Source organism: Merops nubicus, unplaced genomic scaffold, assembly GCF_000691845.1.
Source record: "Merops nubicus isolate BGI_N331 unplaced genomic scaffold, ASM69184v1 scaffold11199, whole genome shotgun sequence".
NCBI lineage: Eukaryota > Metazoa > Chordata > Aves > Coraciiformes > Meropidae > Merops > Merops nubicus.
Genome location: NW_008631708.1, coordinates 79708 through 92582, shown reverse-complemented (window position 1 = coordinate 92582; position 12875 = coordinate 79708). Strand labels below are relative to the sequence as shown.

At 36.5% G+C, this 12875-nt stretch overlaps 1 protein-coding gene across 1 annotated transcript in view; it reads left to right on the top strand.

The window, feature by feature from the left end:
- The window catches only part of LOC103780026 (disks large homolog 2-like), a gene marked incomplete at its 3' end in the record, with an annotated part of 118900 nt that overhangs the window by 60497 nt on the left and 45528 nt on the right, over positions 1-12875 (top strand). Inside the window, exon 8 of the mRNA XM_008947673.1 lies at positions 6789-6944. Within this exon, the coding sequence (XP_008945921.1) occupies positions 6789-6944 (156 nt within the window). The remainder of the gene's footprint in view (positions 1-6788; positions 6945-12875) is intronic.

Here is a 12875-nt window from a genome sequence, read left to right as displayed (position 1 = left end):
GTTCTGGCAGGATCAGGCAGGGCCATCTCTCTCTAGAAAAATGGAGAGGAACCCAAGGTTTATAGGGTTTGGAGTACATAAACGTGATCTCCCCAGGAGTCTGTCACGGTAATTCATGTGCATTGCCTGTCCATCCGGTGAATGACAGTCTGCTGCTGCCTCTGGTTGCTCCCCATCTCTCACAAGGTAGAGCTCTCATTCTCTAGCTCTGATGTTGGTGACCCTTACAATGGTTATATTGAATTCAGTATGGTGTCCCATAATAGGATTTCTTTCTTGGTTTAGTCTTGGGTCAGTCTAAGAAATTATTAAAATAAACAAATTAAAAGAATACTATTCAAGTTACACATTAAATGTTCAGTTAAGAAAAGAATTAAAGAAAAAACAGTTTTTCTGTACAACCAAAAATTGGATCTTTGGTGAAATACAATGATGCAGTATTTAGTTATGCTATCATCTAAAAATGTCTACTTGCAGAACACCTATCCACAGCTTTTTAGAAGAAAGAGGATAGTTATATTTCTTAGGTCTATGTTATTATTTTTTCCCTTCAATGAAGCCTGAAATCACTAAATTGCAAGCAACTATTTCATATTTCATGTATTTAAGACACAAATTTTATCTTAACTTCATAAATTCATAGTAATCGTTTGCCTACTGTAAGATTTAATTTTGCTACCCTAAGTTTATTTTCATTAATAAATTTAACTTGAGAGAAAAATTTATGTTAAAATAAAAATGTAGTTTTTGTCAAGTCACCAGATAATCTGTTATATCCTGAGTAATCCACACATATTTCAACAGGACTGTCAGAGATCCCCAAGTAGTAGGATTTGACTGTTTCTAATACAGTCAGTGGAAGCCACTTTTTACTTAACACTTAAAAAAAAAAAATCAAATTTTTGAATCAGCTTTAGTGTTTGTATGGAGATTTTTGAAATGACATAGTAGAATTGGCAGTGATAATGCACACAGAAATGGCAAGTAACATTTAATAGTGCACAGAGGAAAAAGGTAGCCCTAAGTACTTACTACACGTGTAATGGGCATGGAATCTTAAAGCAGCTATTACTGGGCATGGATTCTTAAAGAATATATTCCACTTCAGAAAGACATTGTGGGGTGATTGTGGTTAGTTCTGTGACAGGTCTCAAAAGCAATCAAAAAAGTAATGAAGAATTGAAATAGGATCTGATACAAAAGGAAAAGAGTGCAAAATACATTTTTTTTTTTCTTCTGTATGAATCTATGATGCACCCAAGTCTGGAATGCTACATGGAGGCAACTGGAAAAAGCCCCAGGAGAAGGTGATAGAGATAATCGGGGAGGTAGTATGGTTTCCAGGTGGAGCTAAGTGAACAATTCCAGTGTAGAAAAAAAGATGTCAGAGAATAGGCACTAATAACACTTTCTTGCAACTCAGATACAGAAAGTTTACAGTAAATGCATCAGTTTAAAATACCGAAAATAGAACGTTTTGAAATTTTACCATAGGTTACCAATGTGCAACCAAGTAGCAGTCTTACAGTACACAAAGGTAGAGTTTTTGGGTGTGCCACATGATTTGTTTGTGGCACTCATTGACACAGGGTGTTGGGAACCCTAAGAACATGAAAATGTTCAAATACAAATGAGGATGAGTGCCCAAATTCATGGTGGATAGGCTTACTAACCACAGTTTGCTTGGATTTAGTTTCTGGTCTACGTGGTCTTCTAACTTGCTGATTTTCAGCAGCTGAGCAGGGCTATTTTTTTACCAGCTCTGTTTCCTAAAAAGCCACTCCAAGGAACTAGGATCTTAACCACTTGTTTTACAGTTGCTGTGATCTTAAGCACTTGTTTTACAGTTGCAGAAAACTTTTAAAGCTCATGAAATAGCAAATGATAATGGAAAAGCTGAGAAATCCTTGATTACGGAAGGATTTCTAGAAAGAACTAAGGTAATGTACTTCTGGTACTTTCTTCCAGCTCATCACAGCCCTTCTCTGTCTTTCATTTAGTTGAAATATGAGTCATGTCATATGAATTATCTTATTTTAATCGCCAGAACACAGCCTATGAAATAAAATCCGCTATCACTTCTAAATAAACCAATTGAACAATAAAGTGTGCCTTTCTCCTGGAAAGATATATGAACGAGAAATTCAAAGAAGCCAAAAAACATATGTATAAAAATCACTAGTTATTAAAAGTGGAAGAGTTCATTTGCATTAAATTGCCAGTGATTTTTTTTTATTAATGATATACTTTTAAAGACAATTCTTTGCACACTTCTCAACAAGATTACGTTAATAATACTAATGTAGTAGTTGTCTTTACTAAAGCTGAGTGCAACTAAAAATTGCCACTCAAAAAAAAAAAAAAAAGTTGGAATTTGGTAGCATTGTGAGATTTATTTTCTCTTAGATTGAATTTAGTGTCTCCTGGCTATAGCCCTGCATTGTCAATATGCTGTGAGAGCTTAGCTGGTTTATTCCCATATCGTAAAAGGTTTTAAAATAAACTAAAAAGAAAAAAAAAGAGACTGTTAACATTTAATGTGCTATGTGTTGGCAACTGTACCCTACCAAACAGGATTCTACAATAAAAAAAAAAGAATTAAATTGGGAACCTGCATGGTGCTGAGAGAACAGTTTTAATAATGCCATTTTCTATAACTTCTGTTGTGCAATAAAGCCAGCCTGAAACAATAATACAGTGATGATCCAAACCAGCAATAATGAGGACTACAAACAACTAGGAAGATTTGCTTTCTGTACACAGTCTGTTGTGAAATAAATAAATAAAACCAGTGTCAGATCAATCTTCTACCTCCCACTGTTACTGTTATTTTCCACCAATTAGTTATGCCTTTCTGTGGAAATTCTACCTCATTGCAGTTAGATTTTTACTGACTACCAACTCCAGCTTTCAAAATGTTTTTGGCTAGAAAAGTAGTTTATGACTAGCTGCTCTTCATACTACCATTTAAAAGCTTACCTTGTGGCACTGAGTGACTTGATTCTCTCTCCTGTGACTGAATTATCTGAGGCATGTCCAAGCCAAGCCGTGCTACTACTTGTATTTTCTGGTGTCTTTCCTGTACTATTGTATGGCTGATTCTCATGCTAACCTAATTATTGCTGTCCACCTAGACCCAGCAGTTTATCACAGAGCTCATTTTTTAGCTTACTGATAAAGAGGGAGAACTGCAATGTATACTCGCCACTAAATAAAAGATATTAAAGGGAAGAATGGGAAGCAGATCTGCTAAATAAGGAGTTACAGCAGCAGTTAGTTATTTTTCAGAGTTGACTCATATTAGATAATTACCTATGAAAAGACATATTACAATTATCCAAGAAGTATACAGAAATATTGACACATCTGGCATTTTAAGAGGATTTTTTATGTAAATATTTTTAAAAATGAAGATAATGGATAAAATAAAGTACATAACATACACTTCTTCATTCTTTCTCATGTTAAAAATTATAAAAATTGCTTAGTTTTTATTTTAAGTAAGATAAAAGCTCTGAAGCTGTACTGGCTGTGTCTGAAAGTTATGCAATTGCAAATAAACTACAGTGAATCAGTCCTTAAATAATAGAGAGAGGATTTACCAGGTAGGCTGATCACATCGGATAGCAATTCTTTCTTATTCTTCCAGTGAGTAGAAATATAAAGGAGAAGAGAAAATTCTGCATTAGAAGAATCATTTAAGATAACTGAGTGATCTTCTTATTGTTGTTTGTTTTTTTTTTTTTCATTTGGGATTTTTTTCTCCCAAAGTAGGTGGGCACTGTTATAGTTAGGTGCTGGTTTGCCACAGAGAAGGTGAAAAGTCAGGAGGATATTTGATGGCATATATGTCTGTTGCAGCAGGTGTCGCATAGTACTTTTAAGGACTACTGGCCAACATGAAACACAGTTTGTATAATCAGCACACTGATCTGCCCAGTATGTTTTACTAATTCTCCTCCTTTCCATTTTTTATCCAAACTTCCAGTTATTTTTACACTATTTAATTTAAACTTACTAAATCAAATTGAGAAAGAAAGTGAGTTTCTTCTGATTTGAGCTGGACCCTTAATGTTAGGTACCAGTTATTTTTCAAGTTCTTGCCTTTCTGTGCCAATAAAATGAGCAGCCATGGGCCAGCTATGCAACTGGCAGTATTAGCATATACATCTGAGTAGTATGAAAGTGTCTAAAGAACCAGTTTGGTCCATGATCTTAATGACCTTGAAGAATGGCATCTGATGGCAGATAGGTGGCTATAATGAACTCAGACCATTTCATAGGCCTTACAAGAAGTGCACTCATAACCGGAATTAGCTAATACCCCAGATTCTATTCTAAGAGTCCAAGCTTTGAAAGGTTAAGAAGTTTGAAATCCTTCTCTTAACCTTAAGACCTCTCTCCAGCTCAGTTACAGAGGGTATGTTGTTAGCTTGGTCAAAGTATCACTTTTATAATACCAACGAGTAAAGAACTTTATACCTCAGTGTGGTGACTTGTTCCAGTTTGCTGCTATTTTACCATCCAACTAGACTGAAAGGAATGAAAATACTAAATGCTTCAAAATTTGCTGGGCTTCAAAAAGCATTTTGTTAGGGCTCTGAGTTTGTACTTGAAGAACTAATTTAAGTCTCAATATCTAGGTAGATGTTGAATGTTTAACTTCATTTTGCTTCTGGAAGCAGTTTGTAGCTGTTAATTAACAGAGCAATCCCTCATATCTGTCCATCTCTGTAGCATGATTTGTGTCTCAGCACAAGGTTGGATGGTCACTCACTGATGACTCAGTATAGTTTGAGCATTCAGAACAAATCCAAGGGATAGCAGCAATCTCATGTAATTTATCACTCAGAGAAGGCAAGTAACTTGAATAGGAAGCTAGCATGTTGTTCGTGGACTGATTAGTGTTTTAAGCCATGGAGAAATCTACAGGTTTTATTCATCTTCCTGCATGGAGCACTATTTCTTCAATTTTCATAGTAGGTATCATTTATATTTGATATTTGTACTTGTTCTTTAATATACTGCATAAAAGCTAAACTGTTTTTTGAGGGAATAAAAGGCAGTATTGGTCTAAAGTAAAATAATAGTAGTGGGTTTTACTCTGGATTTTTTTGAATTGAAAGCAGCAGTTGATTCAGTAAATAAATTCTTAAATCAAATCTTCTGAAGCAAGCGTGAAATATGCTGATAAAAAAAAAAAAAAATTGCTACCTTAAACGTTTTTAAGGGGATTTTGCTAAATGCTTGACAGAATGCTTTATAACCAAATGAATGACAGCTTCACAATTTTGATATTGAGTAACCTTAAATTGCCATTTTTTCAACTGTTACGTTTTCCCTGGGAAAGTTAGGCACAGAGAGTTCTCAAATTATATGTCAGATTGCTATGAATAAAGTTATTAGCATTGAGTGAGACCAATTTTCAAGTAAAGCAGCTACTCCTTTTCCCCCAAAGGATAAAACCAGAAGCTAACAACAAAGGAAAATATGTTCTCTGTATCTGCCAGTGCATCCACGACCATAATAAATTCTGGTACCTGTGAAAGTCACAGCAAAAACCACACCCACGTGAGGCACAGTGCAGCCAGAAGAACAAAAAGAGTTCATTAACTGCTTGGCTTCTTGATATTTTTAGGCTTCTGAAATAAGATTTTCATCTAGCTACTGTATTGCTGTGATTAAAGACAGTGGCATACCCTGGATCTTCTGGCAGAAGTGAGGATATGACAGCAGTTCCATCTTGGCACTCTTTAGAACAGAAACTTCAGGAAATTATGAGTCAAGTTTCACTCTGCCTGTAGGCCCAGAGGTATCTGCTGAGGCCAACACAGTAGCTGGAGAAATTGCATGATGGGAAACTACTACGTGGTGGATTTTTTTGAAAGCACTTTACTGGTTGTCTCCCATGGATTCCTGGCTGTTTGGTACTAGAGGTTGTATCCCTCTCTCCCCAGGTGGCTCCCTGGAAGGTTTGTGGTAAGTATTGTGTCTCCCAAGAAGTTGGCCTCTATGCAGCAGGAGAGGAAAGCTCAGTGTCAGTTTTAGAAATCTTATTCTTCATATCTAGCTTCACAGGATGTCTGTAATTTGCAGCAGCAGTGTGAGTGCAGTGGCAGTAGCCTTGTCAACAAGGTTAACTGTTTGAGATGTGATCTGCATAATCACATTTTGAAGGTTGAATCTGAAAAAAAATGCAGCGAACTCTTTAAACGTAATTAATTGCCTGACAATGAGATGAATTGCTTACAGTTTGTGACCATGTTATTATGCTATATGGCTTACTTTGTCCACAGCTCTCCTTGCAGGGCTACCATTGCCCAGCTCATCAGGGCAGGAGTATGTTGTATTAGCAAGTAATATGTACTTCATCTTTATCTTAAATTAACAGGTGAAAAATGCTTCTTTTCAGGTGATAAACATCAAAATTAAAGTCACAGAAAGCTGTGCAGATGTCATCAGATAAAAAAAAAAAAGAGTATGTGGGAAACTTCATCACTGAGCTTCAGAGATAAGATATTCCCTTTAAGTGCCACACTCCCTATAAACCAGTTTTCTGTCCCACTTATATTGTGTATATCTTTATGTGCAGTGGCTTGTATGCTGTAATACTGTGTTATCAAATTCTAATGTTTCCTTTAACAGCACACTTTATTTGTCAGAAAAACCCTGCTGAAAAGGTCTCAACAGATTTGCTATGCATGCTTTTAAATTGATTGCTGTGTTTACACTGTATTCTCAGCCACTAATATGCACCTGATCTTTTACTCTTGTCTCTGTATCACCAGGCCTCCTGAACCTGTTTACAGCACTGTGAACAAACTGTGTGATAAACCACCTTCTCCTAGGCACTATTCCCCTGTCGAGTGTGACAAAAGCTTCCTTCTTACAGCTCCCTATCCCCACTACCACGTAGGCCTGCTCCCTGACTCTGAGATCACCAGGTACTGCATGCGCTTCTTCCTCACCTCCTTCATTAGACTGCATGAACATCACTGGATTTATCTCATAGTTTGCATCTTCACCATAAATCTTTTTCTACAGCTTGTGCTTGTTTTTAACCATGCTTTCACATCTGTACCACTGGAAGATATACGCTACCTCAGTATATAATTTTGGTCATCCAAAATCCAGTGATGAACACAGGCAATGTTTTGATCCATTGGAATGGTGCTCTAAAATAGGTTGAGTAATCTGTATCACATTTTACAACTGAATTCAGTACTTCTTTCCTGTGAGTACAGGAAGTGACTAAGACTTCACTGAAAGCTGTAGTAATTTAGTTTGGTTCAGTCATTTTATTTATGTGTTGGACATACTTTCTCCACTGAATGTCTTTGGGTTTATAGGGTGGCTGCCTAAGCCATTTAGAAGAAATTGAGAAAAAAAAAAAAACAAACTCATCAAATCATGGTTGAGAATATATCTAGAATTTGGCATTTCCAAGGCTAACTTTGCTCTTTGAGGACAGTTTGCTGCAGCCTAAAATGATTAACATTTCCATAACTGAAGTAATGGAAGACATTTCTGTAAAATACTGTCAATGATTGCCTCCTGAGAAGTATTAAGTAAAGCAAAACATATTATCCAAAATTGTATGCTAGTATAATCCAGTTATTTTTTCTGTAGTCTAGTAGGATAGTAGTAAACTATTTGCAAGTGAGACTTGGAAGACAGAGTAAAAGTTAGGCACAAGTTTTCAAGAAGATGTAGAATACTTCCTTTGTCAGGAAAAACCTCTATCATGTTCTATATTCCCCAACAGAAGACAAATAATGTTATTAGGGCCTTTGATCATTCTCAAAAGATGAGAAAAGAGAAAAGAAACTTCTCAAAGAAAAAGAGTTAATGTGGGAAAAGAACTGCAGAAGTGTGCAAGTGGAAAGTAAAATGGTAAATTAATATAAAATACAACAACAGGAAATAAACCTCAGGGATTAGAAAAACAGCTGCAAAAGGCATTGCAGTGCTATGAAATGGAAAGTTAAATTAAAAAAGCAATAAGACAAATACTAGTGAGGAATGCAACAGATGTGCTAAGAGCATGCAGAAGCTGTTGGTTTATTAGAATGAAAACTGTAGCTTCTAAAATTTGTAGAAAGATGCTTAATCACAAGGCAAGGTGATTAGTCAAGCTGTTTAGGCCAGTGCAAGTATGAGTGAAAAACACTGATAAGGGCAATGTTTTATAAAGGTATAAATAACTCCAGAAGGCACTAACTTTACAATATTTACATATTTAACAATAATTTCACTGCAGATATTGCCTTAAAGGAAATAACTAGCCAAAAAGTGGTAAAATTACTTCAAGTCTTTAGGTACAGTGTACATATGAGTAATTTATCTGGAAGCATCACAGTACTTCTATGTGCTTAGTGCCCAACAGCAGAAGAGATCATTATAAAAAGACTATTGCTTTCAAAATGGTACCTTTAGACAGGAAGGGACCAAATGTATTGGGGCACTGCAGGTTAGTTTGTGCCTTGATAACCACAGAGAGATGCAATTCATTGCTACATGGTCGATCTCTATAGATAGGACTGCCAGGAGTATGGAGTGTGGAGGTTGGGGGAAAATGGTAAATCTGTCATCAATCAAATACTTCCTGCAGAACAGATACTCGGTTGCTAATAATGAGTGGAACCCTGGAGAGCTCACAGAAACAGGCCATTTTGCCACCTGGAGGTATAATCTCCACATCCTTTTCTTTATTGTGTGATTGACTGAATACTTGGTCATCAGATATTTGATGACCCTGTATCAGGACTTTAAAAGCTGAATTTTGTTCTACTGAGTGTCAGTTAACAATCCTCTTTAAGAACAAGACATCATGTTATTTTAATGTAAAATTAAGCTTTAGTCTATGTATATTTAATCAGTTTGCTTATTTCTACAGTCCAACAAAAACTACAAAACCAACACAAAAGATGAGAAAATATACAACTCATGGTTAACTCCTCTGCACTGTGCTCTGCTACATGCTGTGGTAGAGCCAACTGATTGCTATAATTTACACTTCCTTCCCACTGTGAAGTAACATTCAGAGGGAAAATATGACAGTTTTCTGTGTTCTCAAACACTGTCATCTTTTCCACAAGACTCTGTATAGCTGACTGTGGAGGAAGACATTTGAAATAATATTTCAACAAATGCCTTTGATGGGGAAAGTGACAGCTTTACAACATGTACCGTGATCTTATTTCCAAGTGGACTCAGTATTCACAGTTGGAAAACAGATTTCAGAAAAGCATTAATCCCATTTTAACCCTAATCCAAGTGGCTAATTTTGCAGAAGTGTTCATTGCATGCATTACAATTGGAATCATGGGATTCTTTGCTTGTTTTAGGAACTGCAGTCATTGTCGTATCTCAGTGTTCCAATGCTGAGAATCTGCTGCTGAACTGCAAGAAATTTGGTTTGACAAATAACTCTTCCAGAGGAAGAGGAACATGATGCCATGTTCTCCCAACTGAAATGCTTGTAAGCCAGCCAATGCCTTTCAAATTGCTGCTTCAGATAATTTGTCAGCTACTCCTCAGATGATTGTTTTGTCAAGGCTCATTAGCTTAATAGGCAAAGAGAATTCATAGGCCAAAGCCTTATTTATCTATAATAAATTCAAGTTTATAACCCATGCTTTTAGGGTGCCCTGTCTTAGCTCATCGGAGATTTGGAGGTCTAGAACAATATACTCCCGTTTTAGGACAAAAGTATTTTTTGATTGAAATATCAGTTCATGTGAATCAATATTAACAGGGCTACGTCACTGTGCAACAGATGAAAATCTGTCCCATTGAAGGCAGGAGCAGAGAGAGAATTTCAGAGTAGTATGTTTTCCTTTGAGAGCACCATGTGGGAACAGATGTGGAGTATACGTATTTTGGCCTCTGTCATTACTGGTAATTACGTGTACAATCAGAAGATTATTGGAAGCGAAAGGAAATCACAGCTCATAGATGTAACACTCTACAAACACAAGACTTTGTTTCTGAGTTCTGTGACATGAAGTGTTGTGTTGTCAGTCTGTGCACTGAGAACTTAATTACCTACTCTACTACATAGACACACTTAAAAAATGCTTCAGTTTTGCCCACAACTTACTTCCCTATCTTCACTGAAATCTTTTTGGCACTGTAGTTGGCAGCATAGTTTTTGCTGAATGGCAACCCTGATATTCTTTGTTTGTGTGATTTGTGTTTTTTCTATATGTATTCACTTTTCTCTTAAGCCTTTGATCATGTGATTGCATCAATATTTTTGAATACATATAGGCGTTGGAACTAACGGCATGGTTTCAGAATTTTTGGGGATGGGAGAAAAGCTTGGGAATGTGAATCCTCAAAAAAAAAAAAAAAAAGTGAAAGTTTTGTTCATATGTAGTCTAGCTTTTGTAAAGTTGCAGATCCTCCTTAAGGTGCTTGCGTGCCTGGATTTAAAGTATTTGGCTTGCTTATTAAATCAAGATTAGTTTCTTGAAGCCAGCCTCAGTTCTAGCTGACACTGTGATCTGCAGTCTTAAGCAAGGTATGATTTTGTGTTTTTTTTCCCAGTCTCTAAAAGAGGTTTAACAATGATCTCATAGAGCTTCTTTGAAAATTAATTCTCTCTGAGACAATAGCATCCTATTACTAATAGCATTTTGTGTTATTATTTAATAGCATAAAAATGATTTAAAGGTATTTAATAAATTAGATGAATGACATCAGTTCTTGGGACCACCATTATTTTCTCACTGATGGGGATTAGGGAGAGAAGATAATATTGGCACAGGGCTCTTTTGCAAACAAAAGCAAGTAATTTGCACAGGTATTCAAGAGTAACTGAGCATTGTGTAGCTCTAAAGAGCTAGACAAATAAAAATATGCTGAAATGTATGCAGGACGTATGAGTAAGGAGACGATCATGTCCAGGTTCTTATTGACTGATGTGTGATGGTGCTTCCAACCTGGGGCTGGACTCCCACAGCCTCCATGACACAAGGGTCACTACACACCAGGAGTCTCTGCAATCAGACTGGTGTACATCTGCAACACTAAATGCTGCTGCTTGTGGTCACCTCACTTAGTTTCAGGGATCCCGGGGATCCCTCCATAGCCAAAGAAGGGACTGCTGAGAAGGTGCTGATCACTTTTCACTGATCCCAGCAGGGAGCTGACGTAACTGCACTTGAAAAAAATGTGGATGGTGGGCCTCTCTGGTACTCATTGCTAAAGTGTCCTTTTTTTTTTATTTGTTAATATCTCTGCAGCCTGTTTCTTCACAGTAACCTGCTGGGAGCAAGCTTATTGTCAAAATGATGCATATAACTGTACTTCTGTGTGGCTGCCTTCCAGGGGGGCTCTTGTCATCTTTATTGAAACTCACATCGTAGAGGAGTACTGATCATCTCCTTCTCAGTCCCATGTGTTTAATATGGGGATTATATCTCCCAAAACACATCTAGCCATATTTTGTGGGTTTTGAAATGCTTGGCATCCTGAAAAAGGGAGTTATCAAACAAGCAGTAAAAAGCAATGATATCGTGAAATCTTCATATTATGAGTCTTCAATTTGCCCTACATAAACACAACCACCTTTCTTGAATTTAAAATTATATTTTACTGTTTAGTTGTATTTGTTTACTTATTTTTTTGTGTAAATTTCAAATAATAATTATGAAATTGGAAATTAATCTTGTTTATGCAAACAGATTTAAGTGTTTAAAATCATAATTGGAGCAGATTTGTACTCTTCCCTATTTTAACAACTTGAAATCAGCTTCTGGACTGATTTGCATTTTACACAATCCAACCACAGATAGCAAGCTTATATATGGTGAACTAGCATTACTAAATAGCACTGCTTAAAGACGTGGAAGGGAATAAGTACACAGATGTATAGGTGTACATTGCTTCTGTGCATTTTTGAACAGCAAAATAGGCATTATTGAGGTTCAGCTTATTCAGTGTCAATGGAAGCAAATTAACCCTATAGTCGCAAAGAAAAAACATCTTTAGAAAATAAAAGATACCTGGTTAAAATAACTCTTGCTAAAGTTAAAACCATAAGGTGGCTTTTAAAAAAAAATGAACACTGACTTTTTGTTTTGAGAAGTGACTTTAAGACTTACCTATACACAAATTTGGGCATTCAGAGGCACAGAGCATATAGCAACCCCTAAGCAATATAAGAGATTAAACTGGTCATCACAAAGGCTGGCTTGGGTACTGATGTTCATGCTGATGGGAACTGAAGCATCTTGTTTGTGCTAATTTCAGTGAGATTTAGGTATGTAAGTGCTATGGCCTTTACTCCCTAAACAGCGTCTTTAGCAATTCAAGTACTACTTTAGCTCTGGCACCTAGACCTTTCTAAAAATAAGCTTGGAGACCGTAACTCACATGCAGGAACACACACTGCAGTGGCTGACAAGATGCAGCCCAGATGCACACAACTACATACCCATCATGCCTGACTGGGTTCTGCTGCTTCTGAAAGCAGCTCCAGCAGTGCAATATTTTATAGTCATGTATTATAAGACAAAACAAAATCAGCATAAACTGTGTTGATTAACTGTCTACAACTCGAATGTAGTTGTCTCAATGGAGATTGTCCCTGCTTGTGAACCATACTCCTGAGGCCTTTAAATTATTTAGGGTCTTTTGGAAATGATACAAATTAATTGTCGATTTTCCTTATCATTGTCAATGAACAAATTAAAAAGTCTTAACTGCAACAGTTTCCTGTGATTTCTTTTTAATCCTTACTCAAATGTTCTTTTCAAGTAAATGAGAGATAATGAAAGAAAAATGATGGTGCCTTTCAGCCTCATCTTTCATGTTGTTTTGCATGGATGAATCTCTGACCCTAATAAGCACAAACTTCCCTGTAGACA